The following is an 18,733-nucleotide window of genomic DNA, read 5'->3' as shown; positions in this document are numbered from 1 at the left end:
ATAAAGGTGGGAAAATAAAATTATAAAATTAAATTAAATTAAATACAAAATAAAATAAAAATACAAAATAAAATGAAGTAAAAATAAATAAAATAAATAATAAAATAAAATAAAAAAATTAGTTCTCTAGACAGCTTCACAGAGAAAATATTGCCTAGTCGGGACAAGATGCTAGACAAGATTCTTTTAAGTAAAATAAAATCACAACTGGAATACTGATTTCTTTAAACACTTTTTTAGAGGTAAAGCATCTATTTGAAATACCTAATTAACTACCTAGCCTGAAAACAGAAGAAATGGTTAAAATATTCCTATGGAAACAAATTAACCTCAACGAATACCTATGCAAATATTAATTCTACAGTGGAATCATAATACTCAGTACTGAAACGTTCAGTGATTACTCAATCTTTTGTGTTTATGTGTGCGTATGGATAATATGCGCATGTGGGCATACACCTATAAAATAAAATCATCTGTACTTAAAATACTTTTGCTCTACCTGCATAGGTACAAACAAATGTTCCCTTGTCAATGTCATCAAGGCAGCGAACTCCCCAGCCCTTCTTTTCAGTGCTGAAGACTTGTAAGCGAACTTGAAGGCCATGCTGTACCAATCTGTTCTGGCACATGTTCTTGTCACAGCTGCAGAGGAAGCTACATTCATACACTCTGATACACAAAACAAAGATAAGATAAAGGAGGATTATGGGGGAAAGCATCAAAGTGTGTGTGAGCACAGACAGATAAGCAAACACACATTCACTCCTTTGGGTCTTCCAATATGGATGCTGCTTGTTTGGACAGAAAAAGATTATACCAATTGGCATTCCTGGGTAATGCATTTATTTATTGTGTCTTTTGTTTTAACAACTATTGCAATTCCTTAGCAGAGAATGTATTTACTGATACTTAGGTTCAATACAGAGACACAATGTAGTGCAGGTAGTTCTTGACTTATGAGCACAATTGAGAATTTCTGTTGTAGAGTGCTCCATCGCTGGAGGTTCTCAAGAAAAGACTGGACAACCATTTGTCTGGGATGCAGTAAAAACTCCTGCAACGAACCCTGTAGAGGGTTGTACTAGCACACCACCAAGGTCCCTTCAAGTCTTATGATTCTATAAGTCGATGCAGTCATGACATGGCTAGACCTGATTTTACAACTATTTTTACCACAGATATTAAGAGAATCATTGTGGTCATTTGACAAATCTGACTTCCCCAATTGACTTTGTTTGTTAGAAGCTGGTTGGAAAAGTTGAAAATTGTAATCACGTGACTACATTTACCATGTGTAAATGCAAACTAGGTGCCAAGCAACTGGATTATGATCAGACTATGGGGATGGTGCAATGGCTGTAACTTTGAGGATAGGTCATAAAGCACTTTTCCCAAGGCTGTTGTAACTTCAAACCATTGTTAAATGAATGATAAGTCAAGGATATCAGGCATGCTCAAAACAAACAATGACCAAAACAACATCTTTACAACCTTTTATTTTAGAATGCTCCTCACGTAAGTAATAAAGGATAGGTTTACATATAATGCAAATAGGTCAATTTGGGGCAATTAAAATGCTATAAAAACTGCCTATAGCTTTCAGGTCTAAACCTGGGTTGCAAACACATTAAGCTATAACCATCCAGGCTCCAACCTAGATTCATGAAGCAGTTCTTCAACACAAGTTGCATTTCCTCCCCCTTTAGTTCCTTGGTGAAATGAGAAACTAACTTTCTAATAATTATAAACTATTATTTAAAAGGGAGAGACAGTTTGGCATAATGATGAAGCACCAAGCTAGAAACCAGGAGACTATGAATTCCAGTCCCACCTTAGATATGAAGCTAGCTGGGTGACATTGGCCAGTCTCAATCTCTCAGCCCTAGCAGGAAGCACAAACCACTTCTTAAAAACCTTTCCAAAAAAATCTGCAGTCTGGTATCAAACCTGACTCAAATGCACCAGACTAATAGTAGTAGTACTGATAGTAATATCTGCAGCTGTATGGAAAAACAATCAGAAATTTGCTACTCAATACCGCCTATATATACAGTACAGTCATTTGGAGCACCATTTGAATGTCATCAATATTGACAAAATCAGCATTGACAAAATCATTAGTCAATCGTAAATTGCAATTCCAATTTACTTGGAACAGCTTATAGCCTTATCTTTATGCCTTTAACATCATTAAACAGCATTAGATGCCTATCCTGGGTCCTTGGGAAGGCCTCATGGGTGGATAAGAATGCCAAACCCAGTCTAAATATCTGCCTGATTGTGCGACCAACTATAACAATATAAAACAGCAACACAACAGAGTTTATATGAGTGAAACGTGAGTAAATTAGATACAATGTAACAAGTATCACAAACTTAACCATAGTATTCCTTACCCACTGGAAATAGGTTCCTCCAGCCTTTTATAAGTATAACCGTGAGATGGTCCATTTCTCTGAGACATAGAAGCTTTCAAGAAGGCTCTTTTAGTAAGAAGCAGGCACGTACATTTTGTCCTAGAAAGCACACAGTAGATCTAGTGGAAATAAGGATATGAAATAAAGCAACATGGCCCATTTATCCCCTGGATTCTGGTGTGATGATAACATTTTCAGAGAAAGCAAACATATTAAGTGCTTTCTCTTGTATTTTCATTTGGAATTTTGATGGGCTTCTCCACCGATGGCCATATTTCTACATTTATGTAATTTCACAGAATCATCTTAATGCTCTACCATTTCACATGCAAGTGAAGAACAATTACACAGGATAGTTTACATATTCCAGGGAAGATATTTCCTTAAGTTTAAAAATTAAGGCTTTCAACAAATAATTCCTTTACAATGCAAGCTGACCTTTCCCCTTTAAATAGGACCTTTCAAGGTTCTGCATATTTTGTAAACAAAAATAATCATGTATCTGTGTTTAATCTCAAATCTTGTAGATGCCACAGATACCTTTAACAAGGCATTATTTTAAAGAAACATACTTTGGCACTCCATTATTTCATCACTACACCCATACTTAAAATAAAAACTTTATTCAAAATGCTGCTTAAAAATGGATAATTATTCACCTGTCAATGCAGCCATCGGTACAGTTGCAGGAGTCAAGAAAACTGCTGGAGAAGTTGTTCAAGAAGTATCCATGGGGCCAAGAGGTCTTCCGGTATTTAAAGCAAGGCAGCCGATCATGGCTGATATCATTACAGAATGACACTGGTACAGTCTCTGCCCCTTGGCTGATATCTGGATCAGTGACAAATGCCTGGGGACTAGAACTGCTTCTGAATACCTGCACGTAGGTATTGAAAGAAAAGTGATCTAAAAATAAAAAGCTGCATTCTGTTTGAAATAAGTAATTCTGCACATCTTTAAAATTTCTCAAGCTCTTTCCACAAGGAGCTTTGTATAGCACATCGTGTGATTTTGAGCCAGAATCAGCTTTGGCATGCCATCTCTGGAAGTGACACAGCATTGGTAACTTCAATGGGTTTTCTCCTTTGTAGGAATTCCATGGTCGTTTGGAAAGACATTTCTTAGAACAGACATGATCCTGGTAGAACTTGGAAGATGTCTCTGTAGATTCGCCTTCAGTTTTTAAATCCATTCCCTCATCAATTTCCAGTCTGCCGTTTATAGCCATACATGTAAAAACATTTTTTAAAAGTGTTAACCAATCAGTGAGATGTTAGAATTTGCTCATACATAATATTGTTCAGTGAATCTGATAACTCAATGTTTGATGCATGCTTTTTTTTAAATCCTACCCTCACAGCAAAGGGGAATGTGCGTGACAACCGCCTAGGCTGGTATATAATCTCAGTGCAACAGGAAAAAAAGAGTGGCAGATAGCTATTGTATTACGGTAACTGAACCCCTTAGAGCAGGGGTGTCAAACTTGTGGCTTGTGGGCTGGACGCGTAACGTGCTGGCCCCACCCCCGCCCAGTTTAGTGAGGGGGGGAGAAGTCCCAATATGTCATGTGATGCCACCATGATGATGAGAGTTTGACACACCTGCCTGAGAGATTCTATGTAGGATTCACCTTTAAGTAGACTAAAATCTGGACAGAGGTACTGGTTATTTATTATTCAGGCAGCTTTCACCATCAGTTATTTGCATTAAGAAAGCAACACAATGATCTTAATCCAATAATATTTATAAATTGAATTTCTACAATTTTCTTTTAATCTATATAAGTAACTGCCTTTTATATTGTTATGTTCCACTAAGTTTTCTCTAAAAACAACACAAAACACTGAAAAAAACCCCACCTGAATTCCATCAATCTTTTCTAAGAAAGATACAAATATGTTTATGAGGATTCTTTTGAGACATTATCATTGATAGTAAGTTTTAAGGACATAAAAAGTGCATTATTATTATTGATATTGTCAAATTAATTTGAGCAAAAGCTAACCTGGGCTGAACAACTACCTGCCTAAATAGGGGAATAGCCCATTTATCCACAAATCAGAAAACTATGCCTACATAGGGCGTTTGTTGATGTAGGAACAGATTTTGCCTAAAAGGAACTGATTAAAACTCATCCAAATAATGAGAGAGTTAACTACTGTGAAAAAACTTATTCTGGAAATTAAGCCTGTGCAATCCCTAACTACTCCAATTCTGGACTGAAGGCAATGCTGTGTCCAGAGGCTCAACAGGAGACCAGGAATTCTGCCCACCTCCCCACTTTTCTTTCTTTTGGGCTCTTTTCCTGGGTTGGGGAAGGAAGTTGTGCCTCACATAGACTCCTGTGAGCCATTAGTGACACACGCAGCCATTGGCTGAGAAACACCAGAGATCTCAAAGGTGCTGTTTTTAAAGAGAACGGGACTGTTTTTTCCTTCAGGAAAAAAAGGATTTTTCGCTTCTCATCTAAGAAACTTCATCGCTTCTGGCAGGATGACTGAGAATCTCCAGACAATGACACACAGAATTGCTATAACTATGCTGACATATGCTGATTGGGCAACACAGACTTTCTCATACAGATTCAAGGGAAATTCCTCCACCAATTATCATAAAATGTTCAGCGATGTTTAGCTATGCAGCCTTAGTATCCAAAAGAAGTATGTATTTGCCATTCAAGACAGGTCAGGGAGAAAAAGGTTTAGGAGAGCAGGCAGTAACCAGGAAGATGAATTAGAGAAGTGCGGGAGAGTAGGGCAGAAACTGAAAACAATCTAAAACGAGAAGGTAAAATAAGATCCAAAATAGACAAAAAGATAGAGAAATAATGGGAAAGGCTGAAATTCATATTCAGAACAGTCATTTTGACTGATGTGCTCTAACCTGTTTAGTGTACTTTACTTTCCAAATGAAGTTTCAACTTGAACGTCTAAGATATAAAAACAGCAAAAAGACAATTTATGTACTTATAGAGTTTTACTTACAAAGAAAAATCATCTCCAGCATCTTCTGTAATTTTCCCTGGAGCAGACAGAGGTAAATCCAGATTGCGCATATGCTTATTTTCTTTAACAACAGGAAAAAGAACATAAAAACTTATACTTTTATAAAAAAGTATACATTTAAAATCACAATTTAGATTTATCACGATTATGCATTTAAGAAACTATTAACTGCATCATTAAGATTAATGTTAATGCAAATATAGAAACATTAATCAGGCAAAAAGTATTTAAAATGTTAATTTATTATTGTAATATAATACAGAAGAGGAATTCACTTTTTCTTCCTCATCTCAGATTTCATTAAATATACAGTCCACCTCCACTGCACATAAGTTAACCTGTCACTATCACGCTTACCAAAAGCTGGAGGATGCATGCAGAATCAAACTGTTATTGTAAAAACTTGGGGATTAGAGAGCAAACCATGATGTCCCCACTCCAACTCCATAAAAACATTTGCACAGGATGGAGCCTGGTGGTTTTACCTATCTGAAGGGCAGAGTTTGCGCTGAATTTCTTTTCAGTACTTTTAGACATCAAGCTTAGGGACAAAATAGATGCAACACATTCCTCTTATATTTGATGCACCAGTAGGAGCATTCTTTGTCCTGTTTAAGTGATGAACAACGGATAAAGACAGCTTTTAGTAAAACAACAATAAGTGTTAAAAGAGGTAAACCAGCAAGAATTTGACTCCATAATATTCTGCTAACAGAGGTCTGTCGATTAGTAAATCCACAGACGTGTATCATTGGAAAAGCAAGTGCTTCACACGTAAAAGCCATCTCCACTAAAAAGATCAGGCAGTGTGCTAGGTAAATTCTTCTATCCAAACTCTGGAAGGGCTTGGTAACAATGAACTAGACAACGTATCATTCTGACCCAGTTCAGGGGAATTACATATGCCTTGCTACCGGAGGTGGTGAATACTAAATGGACTGGCTTCAGCTTTCCCAAAATGTTTACTAGAAAGCTTTTGATCTGTCACAATGAAATTTGAATTTGGGTCCCCCATAAAATATGACTATGTCACGTTTATGTTTTGTGAAAAATTAAAACCACAAGTATCCAAGTATTGAATCTGCTGAAATGGAAAATCCAATAGAGAGTAGACAATAGGAATCAGGCTCAATTTCCTTATAGAAAAATCAAGCAAGAGCCAATATGTGAGGAAAAGTAATTCCTCAGGCTTTTTCTTCTGGCTAGGTAAGATGCTCATGCCTATAGAAAGGAAAAAATGTCATCAACTGTTATAACAAAGCAAAGAGATTTTTCATACCATGCGCCAGGGGTAAGAGGTCAGTCATACCCAGCTGATTCACAAGTGCCAAAGCTTGATTGCATTCTGTTCAAAATAACAAAAACAGAAAACTGCACTGATATATAGCATCTTAAAATGATGTAGATGTTAATAAACAGTAAAATGGTCCTTTTGATTGACATCTCTTAGCTGAAGTCCTCCATACATTTTGAGACTTAAGTGTGATTCCCAACCACTTATAGTCTGTTACATACTTAGTATCAAATACAGGTACATATTTTGGAACAAAGAAGCTCCATATGTGCAGATACATTTTTCCTCCTACTTATTTTCACAAAACTGCAAGGAGCTACCAAGGTCAACAAATTTGTTCACTGCAGAATCTAAATTAAAGTATAAGTATAATCTTTATTGTCATTGTACTTAAATACAACAACATTGGTTGTAAAACATTCCTATTAAAGACCAAGAGAGCCAGTTTGGTGTAGCTGTTAAGGCCCAAGACACAATCAAGAGATTGTGCCTTAGGCATGAAGCCAACTGGGTAAGTTTGGGCCAGTCACTATTTCTCCACCCTATGAAGGCAGCAATAGCAAGGCATTTCCAAAAAACCTTTCATGTCAAAATGGGTTCAGTACCAAATTTGATGAATTTCAAAGCAGTCCAGTACAAAGGTACCACTGAAGTAGAAATAAGATTTGCTTACTAAATTCAGCTGCAATCTCTGCATGACTGTTTTATCCAGTTCTAAAACTAACCATTACAAATTATTGCAAGGTTAAGTTGTCTGCATAGGACAGATTACTTAATATCACAAATTGTACCTGCAAAACTGAGTATGAGTTTTGTTTCACTAATTTCTCTATTTAGGTGTGATAGTTTAGAAAGATGTCTAACCTTCGCTTGTTGCAGTTCCATCTTTGATCTTCTGCTGCAAAGACAACAGTGCCTTGTGCATACACTCAAATATATTGTCTACTTTATTTTTTTCCATGTGCTTCCAGAGCCTTTTTGAGTCAACTATGAACAAAAAAAAGTTTACATTTACATTTCGGGTGACTACCAACATCCTAATCCTACCTCACTTCCTAGTATGGATTATCATAAATAACTATGAATGTGTACTACATAAATATGGCATAGACTTAAAAAGAAGAGTGTACAATATACAATATGTATAGTGCAGAGAAAAGAAATGATTCACTGAATGCTACAATTTACCCAACAGTGAAAAAGGGTGGAAAATTCAAAACAATACAAGATACTTTTTTTTAATTGAAACGTTTTAGTAGAATTTACAGATATTTCCCCTTCCCTTTCCCTCCCTCCACCCCAACCCTGCCACCCCTCCCTCCCTCCAACTTCCCAGAGCAAAATACAGGGTATAAACATTTAACAATCATACACTAACATAAGCTAACTAACTATAACATCTTACCTCCCTCTTATACTTTAACTCCCCTTTTATTAAGCTAAATTTGGATAAACTATAACATTCCTTATTCATTCATAAGCGAATTGAAGTTCCTTAGTCCAATGTTTATTTGAATATAGTCAATCCATCTTCTCGATTCCTGCTTGTGTTTCTCCTCTGAATAGTCATTCCAATATGCTGAAATTTTAGCTGTCTCTGCTAAATTAACTACTTATAACGTCCAATCTTGAATAGTAAGCAATTCTTCCTTCTTCGAGCAATCTTGTTGCCATTATCAAATTCAGAATCAAATTAGTCTCTATAATTGTAGTCTGTAATTATACCTAGCAAAAACAACTGAAGAGTGAACTTTATCCTCTTTTTGAGAATATTTTAAATAATCCACCATATTTTTATCCAAAATGCTTTAGCTTCTTTACAAATCCACCATACATAATAATACATAGCATCAACACAATCACATTTCCAACATTTAAATTATAAATTGGGATACACACAAGCTAACTTTTTAAGATCTAAAGACCATCTATAAAACATTTTATAAAAAACTCTCTATCAAGTTTTAATCTTGCATAAATTTTTCATTTCTTACCCAAATCTTTTCCCATATTCCCATCATTATTAGACAAAATTATCAATACCTTTCTACCATTCTTCCATATTTGCATCTCTTTTTTCCTTTTTAAAAAAAATCTTGGTATCATTTAAAGAAAAAAAAAACTTAAACAAGACTTTCATTTTACTACTATTATCCTTCCCAGCAAAAACTATTGTAAGTTCTCCCATTTATCCATCTCTATCTATATTTTGTGCCATAATGGTCATAATTATACTTATGTAATCTCCCATTTAAAATTGTAATATAGAGTCCTAAGTGGATACTATCTCACATCCTGTTATTTTTCTGATTCTTCTTTTGGATTTATCCTGGGGACGGTGGATATCCAGCCTTTAGTACATTACTGTAAAAATCTTTTGCCTTCCAAACTGAATTAAGACGATATCTTTCTTCTAAATTCACCACCAATCTGGTTGGGGCCTCCAATCTATACTGTATCTGGCGATTTCTAAATTCATCAACTAGGAATGCATAATCCTTTCTAGATCTCAATATTTTAAAAGGAATTTCCTTCAGTACTGCGACCTCCTGTCCTGCCACCTGTAATTTGCTTTCGTAAGTCGCTTGTAATATTCCATTCCTTGTTTTCCTGGTAACAAAGTAGATTACAATATCTCTTGGTAGTTGTCTCTGTCTGGCAATCCATGAATTAACACAATAATTTTTTTCAATCTGCCAATCATATTCTGCTTTTGGTTCACCAATTAACTGAGCGAAAGCTTCTGCAAAGATTTCTTTCAAATTTTCTTGGTTATCTTCTTTCAGGCCTCTTATTCTCAAAGCAAATTCCATCGCTCTGTATTGTATCATTGTAAATTCTGCCTCTGATTTTTCAATCTTGATTTGAATCTCATCAACTTTATTCTCCAAATTCACATTAGACCGAGTAATATCTTCCACCCTGTCGTCTAATGATGTTACAAAAGCAAACAAACCCTTAAACGCATCCACTACATCCTCTCTTATTTGTTGATTGTGGGTTTGAATTAAGTCCTTAATTTCAGACATTTCATCAGACACATCTTTAAGGGCAGATGTAATTTTTTCTTGCAAAACTGAGGCTTGTGCTTTTAAAGCACCTTGGAGAGTTTCAAATGTCACAGTTTGTGTATCCACTAAAGATAATAAAGACTGCAATTTAGGTGGCTGGGCCGGGTGACTTCCAGCACTCTTAGAGGCACTTATTTTGATTTGTTTTGAAGGCATTTCCGAATATTCAAATCACACTTTCCAACAACCAAATTATTGAGTCCAAAAAGTGCACTTAATCCCCAAACTTGTTAAATCTTATAGCTCATTAGTAAACCAAAACTGTTTTCTTTAATCTTGAGTTCGAGTCTTTTAACGACGTTAACAAACACTTAACAAATACTTTCCTTTTAAGTTTTGCTTTGATCACATCCTTTGACTTGCAGACGCCGTCTTTATTACCCTTTGTTCTCCTCAATCTCCACAGAAGGAAGTGATACTGCGTCGGAGTTAAAGTTTATACTTGCAATTATAATCGCTCCTGTCTTTGCTCTGCCTGCTTCTTATTCAATTGTAGATTAAAACATTGATTGCAGGGGTGGTCTTGGCGTTTTGTTTCTGCTGCAGCAGAAGTGTCCCGAGATGCGGAGCCTTGTCGGGCTGCTGGGGGCTCTCACCCTTCGAGCCCCAGAATTGCTCCTGGGGGTCTATGGGGAGCTCACCCTTGCCCGACTGCTCTTCTCCCCCTCTCTTCCCGAGGGGAGAGTTTTCAAGCAGCTTGACAGCTGATTTATGCTGTTCTAGCAGCTTAAACACGATCACGAGGCTGGCGTTCCCAAAGGAACGTCCTTCAAAGCCTACGGTGCCACCGAAAGTCCCCTACAAGATATTTTTAAAAGCATATGTAAAATTACAGAGAAATGATGTAAGATGGTTTTAATAGAAGATAAGCAACGTGCATTAAATATAGCATAAAACCATGCTTTAAAAAGAGAAGGCTATAAATCAGTGATGGCGAACCTATGGCATGCGTGCCACAGGTGGCACGCGGAGCCATTTGTCAGGGCATGCGAGGCGCTGCCCTGTCAGCTGGCCAGCGTGCATGAGCGCACTGGCCAGCTGAGTTCACCTTTTTGAAAGCCATTTTTCGCCCTCCCCAGGCTTCAGAGGCTTTATAGGAGCCTGGGGAGGGCGAAAAGAGCCTCCCCTGCCCTACCAGAGGGCCTCCGGAGGCTTCAGAGACTGTCCGGAGGCTTCCCTGAACGCTTAAAACGGCCTTCCCTTTTTGGGAGAGGGGGCGGTTTATAAATGTGAAATAATAATAATAATAATAATAATAATAATAATAATAATAATAATAATAATAATAATAATAATAACCGGAAGTCACTTCCGGTTTGCTCGGAGGGTCGTTTTAAGCGTTCCGAAGGCTTCAGGGACCGTCCGGAGGCTTCCCTGACACATTCGGAGCGCTTAAAACAGCCCTCCAAGCAAACCGGAAGTCACTTCCAGTTTGCTCAGAGAATCCTTTTGAGCGCTCCGAAGGCTTCAGGGAAGCCTCCGGACGGTCACTGAAGCCTCCGGAGGGCCTCTGGGGGGCTGGGGAAGCTCTTTTCGCCCTCCCCAGGCTCCTATAAAGCCTCTGGAGCCTGGGGAGGGCGAAAAAAGCATGTAAAAATGGGGGGGTTGCGCGTTGTGCGCGCATGCGCACTGGGGGGGTCACGCATTGCATTATGGGTGCGGCACGCCCGCACACGACCCCCCTGCGTTTCCCCCACTTCTGGCACGCGAGCCAAAAAAGGTTCGCCATCGCTGCTATAAATCATTTCCATATCTGTGACTAAAATGCATGCATATCTTGGATGCTATTATGTTTGTTGCTAATCGGTGCCCAAAATATATTGAGTTAATAATTTGTATATATCATATTAAAGGAAACGTTTATAAAAATAAATACATTTAGTTCCAAAGGCAGCGTCTCAAGCGTGGAGCTTTCACCTTACAGCAACCCTCCCTCGGTCCCGGTTCCAGCCACTCGCTACCTTTCATCGCGTCGGCTTTTCCTTGAACGGCCCAGGCCTCGCCCGCAAACGCCGCCCCGGCAGGACTGTGCTCTGCCGCGCAAAACAAAGCAAAGCCTGCAGCACCCGGAGCTCCTCGTCACCAGTGGCCAAAAGACAAAAAGCCGGGAGGAAGGAAGGGAGGGAGGAGAGCGTTCCTCCCGTTAAGTCCGTCGTCCGCACCAGCGTCCGAGACAACGCGCGGAAACGGCGGCTTAAAGGCAAGAACTGGGCAACAAAAACCTGGTGAGTAGCTTTCAGGGCACCGCCTCCCTTTGTCGGAAATGACGAGCACGTCTCGGAAACCACGGGAAAGACCTTTAAGAGCTCCGCGATAGGTTATATTAGTGTCCGCTTTATTGCAGGTTAAACAGGCGAGTGCAAGTAAGTATTGGCTTCTTTTATAAATGCCCCAGCAACTACAATACGAGGCCATATGCGAGTGGGCAGAGTCTTTATATAGCGGGACACGAGGCCGCAGCTGAAAAGACTCGATTTGAAGCAATCCCGTAAAGCGACGCCGTTTGAGCGGAAACCGGTTCTGCATCTTCCGACAAAATGCTTAAAAATCTTTAATGCTTTAATTATTATTACAGTATAGCTCCTGTCGAAGTAGCAGGACTATGAACTGTTTAGGAATCAAATCAGATATAGGATGCAAAAACGTTGGGTGGCAGATGTTTTTTAGGAAACCAAAGTAGAGGTTTAACACCAGAATTGCAAAACCCTGTATGGACAGCAAATGGAAGCAAAGAGATATAAAAGCAGGCTGCTCTTGGTATCTAAAGTTTTCCAGACCTGGCCTAGCCAAAAACAGACCACAACTTACCCATATATGAATTACACAAGAGATGCAGTGGATACAAATAACACCTGATAATTGCAGCAAAACAAAATACAATTGCTGCTCATTATATATTGTTGGAAGAAAAATCCATCTGGTTCAGTTCCAAGCTGGGAGAAAGACCCTGGAAATAACATGGAGGCTAATTGGAAAGAAATACTGTTTATTGATCAACAGAACCACACCATGCAATTTGTCTGTTTTTATAATTTGATTGGCTTTATTTGTTTTGCCAAGGCTCTGGATGGGTCTTAATTATGACTTCCTTTATCCTAATCCTGTAATTGATTTTATCCTGTTATCTATTGCAGCCTGCCTGCCTTTTTAAGTGGACAGGTACTGTTTCCACTTTTCTCAATGAATGGGGTTAAAGTCATGTATTGTCCTTAATCCCATCATCTGGAAGTGAAGGTATTTTGTGAATAGGCTGGCCCAAGATTTCTTAATGGGCATCTGTTATAGGCTATTAAGACTGAGGCTGCTTGAGCAAGTTTCTCCATTTCTCCCTTTTGGGAAATAATATTCTTCTTTCAAATTATTCCCCAAAATATTTCATTCTTGGGCAGGAGCTTCCCAAAAATGTGATAAAAAGTTCAGCACAAAGGCACAAGAGCCAATCAGTGCCTTTAAAAAGCATATTCAAAGAACATGAGGTTAGTAGCCGTAGCAACTAATTTTGTTTTGTGCTTTATCCTTTTTCGGAAGAAAGCATCACTACGCAATGGGTGTGTGTGTGATGTGGTCAGATGACAAGGAGAGACAAGAACGGCTGTATTCCAGGACTGAAGTTCATAAGAGGGTAAGATTTGTTGCACTGGATCAAGCAAAACGTGCATGAACCTGCAACAAGAATTGAAGGTGATAGTGGCCGCCTCTTCCTGCACCCCAACACTGATCCTGGGTGGTAAATGCATTGACTTGAAGTATGTTTTCTACCTAGGTAGTAAAAAAAAAGTACACAATTACTAAGAGCATTACTTTCTTTTATAGTTTCTGAATTACAGTCCTTCAATTTCCCTCCCTCTTTTTCTTTCTGGACTCTCAAAATTAAATCTCATTTCTCCCAGTGTCACCAGAAAAACTCCTCTCAGCCACCTTATAGGATACAGCTGAATAAATTCAGTTCCATGCCTATTGCTATTCACATTATAAAACCTAGTCCTTACTGTCGAATGAAATGGCTCACATGGCACTGGGCAGGTTACACACTGAAAATAGAGACATTCCTCCCCCTCCCCCAGGTTGTGTGAAAACTGCTTGTTCAGGGGCATAACAGTAACTTCTCTCAAATGAGAGGTTAAGGAAAGATGGATGTTATCATTTCCATAGAGGCAGGATTGGAGTAAGTAGGTAGGAGCTTTGAATTTCTTAAACTAGTAACTGTTAGCTATTATATTTGGGCAAAGCCAGATCCAACAATATGGAATTATAACTGGGTTAATAATAATCTAAGTTGGTTATTCTGGACAGTGTAAAAAAGCTAGCAAAAACATTAAAATAGATAAAAACATTATACCAAATAGACAGACAGCCCAGCCTGAAATAATCTTACAGACAACAAAAATCAAACAAAGCAAAAGCCCTAGACAAAGATTAATAGGCCTGGGACTAGAGCCAAGTTTTCAGAGCTTTCTGGAGAAGGTTCAGTTTTGATCTCTGGGTGGATAGGGGCTGGTGCACAGAAGGTGCACTTGCTTGGTTCCACCAGATGACTATATTTAATGATGAGGACTTGGAGTACTCCCATTCTGCCGGAGTGTACTATTACGGTAGGTGGACAGAAATGACTGGAAGAAGGTGGTCCCTCAGATATTCAGGCCCTCTGCCAGACAGGGCTTTATAGGTAACAACCAGCACTTTGAATTGCACTCAGAAGCTGACTGGCAGCCAGTGCAGCTTTTGCACAGAAGTGGTGATACATGGACACACTGAAAGGGACCCATGCTTAGCTTCCTGCTTAGAACCAGCTTAGTTTCTGGGCGGTCTTCAAGGGCAGCCCATGTACTACACATGCAATAATGCAATAACCATATGTTCCCCAGCGCATGAGTGACCATCTGAAGAGTCTCCCAGCAAGTCGTTGTTCAGTCACATGGTAATCAGAAAAATCAGTCACATGGTGAGCTGCTTAATTGCAGGTTCAATTATGCTCATAAATCAAGGTCTAACTATACTGTATCTCATTTTTCATTTAATTTCAGTTTCTCTTATACTGTTGCTCTTTCGTGGTATATAACGATCCTATGGATATTTACTCAAAAGTAAAACCATTTATATTCGGTGTGTGACTTACTCCACAGAAACAAGTTGCGCTAAAGAAATCTCGGTAGAAAATAAGGAGAGCTCTCCGATGGGAAAAATTGGTCTGATTTCCATTAGAATCAGAGAAAGTGTTGTGAAAGATAAATGGATTTTTTATGGGAATGTAATGGATCAAAGAAATAAAAGGAAATGGGACAATTTATATTGCAGCTTTGTGTGTGGGTGGATCTGATAGCGAGCTACTTATTTTAGTTCACATTTCATTAATACGATTTTGAAATATTCTGTCACATCTTTAAACTTAATACAGTAGTACACTCTAAAATTAGAGTATTATCATAACGGGGCTAGTTCTGTTTTGACAGCTGTGCTAGGAACCCAGTCCCTGTTCTTTGCCACCCACAGTTCTACTGCGGTTTGGTGAATTAATCACGATTAAGTAAATCGTGGTCGAGCCATCTTCCTCAGCATTAATTGCTTAGCCGCGTTCCTGCGAGGAGGCCAGGGCGGCCCCCGCCGGTCAGAGCGCCTGCGGACGTCCAACTCTCCCCCATAGGGCTTTCGCTGCCGATAGTCCTGCGCCCTCCCTTTCCCGTCACCTCCGCCCTCGGAGGAGAGCGAAAGCGCAACTCCGCCTCTCTCCTCCGAAGAACTCCAGGAGCGCCGGGAGGACGGGGAAGGCTACGCCATCACGCCCGGCGGGACAACATGAAGCCCGACGGAAAGGTGGTGCTGCTGGGCGACATGAACGTGGGCAAGACGTCGCTGCTCCACCGCTACATGGAGCGGCGCTTCCAGGACACCGTCAGCACCGTCGGGGGCGCCTTCTACCTCAAGCAGTGGGGCCCCCACAACATCTCGGTTTGGGATACGGCAGGTGAAGGGGGACCTCGACGAGTTTGGTTGTTTCCCGGCGGCGGAAGGAGGGGCGGGGGCGGCTCCCCCTCTTGCGTTTCCGAGGCCGAGCGGACCGTGCGCGGGACAAGAGGCGCCACGCCGCGCTCGGCTAACTTTGCCAACTTCGGAAAAGCAGCCCGACACGCCCACCGGTGCTTGCTAGCCGCGCACTCGCTCCGCCGTGGAAAGTTAGCGCTTGCGGTCGGAGGAGCCCTTCCGCGGGACTGAGCGGCCCCATGGACCCGGTTGTCTGGTTTTCCGGCACCGCGCCCGCTCAGTTCCCTGGAAGGGTTTTCACTCCAGGGCCTGGCTCCTGTTTTCGTTTAGGCCCTACATTTCAGCTTTTTGGGAACATCCAAGAGTTTTTTTGGCTTCTGGCATAACTTAAGCAGCTTTTCCAAAAGAGGATTTGACGCTTCTGCGTCAGTAACAGTACCCTATGCAGGATTTTTAAATTTTATTATGGAATGACTGTAGCAGCCACTTTTGGGGATTATATATTAGGGTGGTTGGTGGACAAAGTTTCCTTATCTTCTGGGCCAGTATAAGGATTTGCATTACTGAAGTCTGTCCAATTCAAAGATGAATTCATGGTCTGCTTGTGTGAGTTTTCAGTTGTTGCAAAAGTACAACAAAACTGTTGGGAAAATTCAGAAATTCATATATTGTCAAGCCAATATTCTTCACTTAACAGAAAACAGAATTGGAAGGACCTTGTAGGGCTTCTAGTCCAACCCTTTGCCACCACTAGGAGACTCTACCATTCTGAGCAAGTTTTTCTCTTCTTAAAAACTGCCAGTGATGGAGCACCCACAGCTTCTGAAGGCAAGGCCTTCCACTCACTGATCAATTGTTCTCACTGTCAAGAAATTTCTCCTTAATTCCAGATTGCTTTTCTCCTTGATTAGTTTCCATCTGTTGCTTGTCTTGTCTTCTGATGCTTTGGAAAATAGGTTGATCCTCTCTTCTTTATGGTAGCCCCTGAGATATTGGAACACTGCTATCACGTCACCCCTAGTACTTTTTTTCATAGACTAGACATACCAAATTCCAGCAACCGTTCTTCATACGCTTTAGCCCCCAGTCCCCTAATCCTCTTTCAGTATTGTGTTCTTTCTTCCAGGTCGGGAGCAGTTCCACGGCCTTGGGTCCATGTACTGCCGAGGAGCAGCAGCTGTCATTCTCACATATGATGTAACTAACTTACAGAGCATGGTGGAACTTGAGGATAGGTTCTTGGCATTAACAGATTCCGCCAACCCAGATTGTCTCTTTGTTATTGCTGGGAACAAAGTTGACCTGATAGATGCGGGTGCCTCTTTGCCAGAATCAGAAGACAAGCATCAGTTTGAGAAACCCTCCAATAATTCCATTTCTACAAAGGTGAAAAAACAAGTCCATATGAATGATGCTGCCGCATTTTATAGGAAAATCCTCAAGTATAAAATGTTGGATGAGGCAAATGCTCCAGCAGCAGAAAAAATGTGTTTTGAAACTAGTGCGAAAACTGGTTATAATGTGGACCATCTTTTTGAAAATGTATTTGAAATGATAGTACCGGTAATTTTGCAACAAAAAGCTGAAGGCTTGCCACAAACAGTAGACTTAAATAACTGCAAGACTGCTAAAAACACACACACTGCATGCTGCAGATAACTCTGAATGCATTTTTACACCAATTGAAGGACAATGCAGAAAAGTGCTACAACAATGCAAAAGTGTTACAATACTGCAAAAAGAAATGTTGAATGAAGACTGCAAAAATAACAAGGCCAACCAGACAAACTGCATCTTCTATAAAAATGAATTTTTGTAACAATTACTGTAAATGATGTAATGAGAAAGAAACTTCATTGAGGGGGAGCTTGGAGTCAATTATTGAAAGCTTTTAAAGTCCATTGTGATTCCCCCCCCCCCACATTAAATTTATGATACTATATGCTGTTTCACACATGAATCTTTAGTATTTGTTTTGGCAAGAAGCTTTTGATATGTGACATTCACTATGTAGTAAGGAGGAATTTATAAATGAAGAAATAGATTTCAGGAAGGAGGTAGATGTTAATCAGCCATTTCACACCATATTTTTTCAGCAAAATAAAAAAATTATAGCTAACTAATTCTTCCCTTTTCTCCCTCCTCATTAATTGCATGGTTGTGGGCCACCGGAGCCAGACCAAAAAAAGAAAGTCAGATTAACAGAATGGGATTGAATCACTACCAATATAGAGTCACTATCAATATAACCCAGACATTTGTTAGGCAAAAAATTATTCCCCATTTCTCCTATAACAAAATGCACCTAAAGGAATTCACAAAGTAGTTTGCAGTTTTAGATTGATCTGAACTCAATGGTGAATTGGTGGTATTGGAACTAATAATGTTTATAATTGTACTATTAGCTTCAATCTTTGAAATTCCAGGGGCTTGATGAGTTATTTATGTTCTAAATCAATAAGAGTGGATACTTTGGGTTATTAGTAGATCAGATTCTGGTGAAATTATTTAAACATATTTTTGTTAAATTATGAATAATTAATAGAGTCATAAAAGTGGATATGAATACATGGCTAGGGGGAACATTTAATTTGTAAAAGTGGGTGAGGACAGGGAAGAAATGAATGTTTTGTTATGAAGATGATTGCAATATAACAGGAACTTGATTGTTAGAGAATCAAAATTATTTTAATACTTTGGTTGTAATCAGTGATGACAAAGTAATGGTGATAGTAGTGATTTTTCAATGCTGTTGTTGGGGAATTATATAAAGATATCAACTTAATTTTTTCCTTGTTAGGAAGATTACTTTTTCTAAAGATCTGCAGTTATTTCCACATTTTCTGAATGTAAAAGAAATTACTATGAGGCTGATCAAACAATCTATTGACACAAAACAGCTCTTTACCTCTGCCTATTTTTAAAAGTATTTATATTTGCAATAAAATTTAGTAATTACTTTTG

General features: G+C 39.3%; 2 protein-coding genes across 2 annotated transcripts in view; one reads left to right on the top strand and one right to left on the bottom strand.

Moving 5' to 3' along the window:
* SETDB2 (SET domain bifurcated histone lysine methyltransferase 2) overlaps positions 1–12,152 on the bottom strand; it is a 57,474-nt gene extending 45,322 nt beyond the window's left edge. Inside the window, exons 1-7 of the mRNA XM_081943856.1 lie at positions 11,752–12,152; positions 7,584–7,706; positions 6,705–6,770; positions 5,405–5,486; positions 3,080–3,631; positions 2,400–2,519; positions 503–672 (exon numbers count right to left, since the gene is read on the bottom strand). Of these exons, the coding sequence (XP_081799982.1) occupies positions 503–672; positions 2,400–2,519; positions 3,080–3,631; positions 5,405–5,486; positions 6,705–6,770; positions 7,584–7,706; positions 11,752–11,758 (1,120 nt within the window). The 5' untranslated portion in view covers positions 11,759–12,152. The remainder of the gene's footprint in view (positions 1–502; positions 673–2,399; positions 2,520–3,079; positions 3,632–5,404; positions 5,487–6,704; positions 6,771–7,583; positions 7,707–11,751) is intronic.
* Positions 12,153–15,374: 3,222 nt separating this feature from the next.
* On the top strand, positions 15,375–18,707 carry RAB20 (RAB20, member RAS oncogene family). The gene is made up of 2 exons (XM_081944391.1): positions 15,375–15,752; positions 16,896–18,707. Exons 1-2 carry the CDS (start codon positions 15,584–15,586, stop codon positions 17,426–17,428), a joined length of 702 nt encoding a protein of 233 aa, XP_081800517.1. The 5' UTR covers positions 15,375–15,583; the 3' UTR covers positions 17,429–18,707.
* Positions 18,708–18,733: the final 26 nt, after the last annotated feature.

Source organism: Natrix helvetica, assembly GCF_964273705.1.
Source record: "Natrix helvetica genome assembly, chromosome: 2".
NCBI lineage: Eukaryota > Metazoa > Chordata > Lepidosauria > Squamata > Natricidae > Natrix > Natrix helvetica.
The sequence above is the reverse complement of the archived record's forward strand: the minus strand, read 5'-3'. Positions and strand labels throughout refer to the sequence as shown.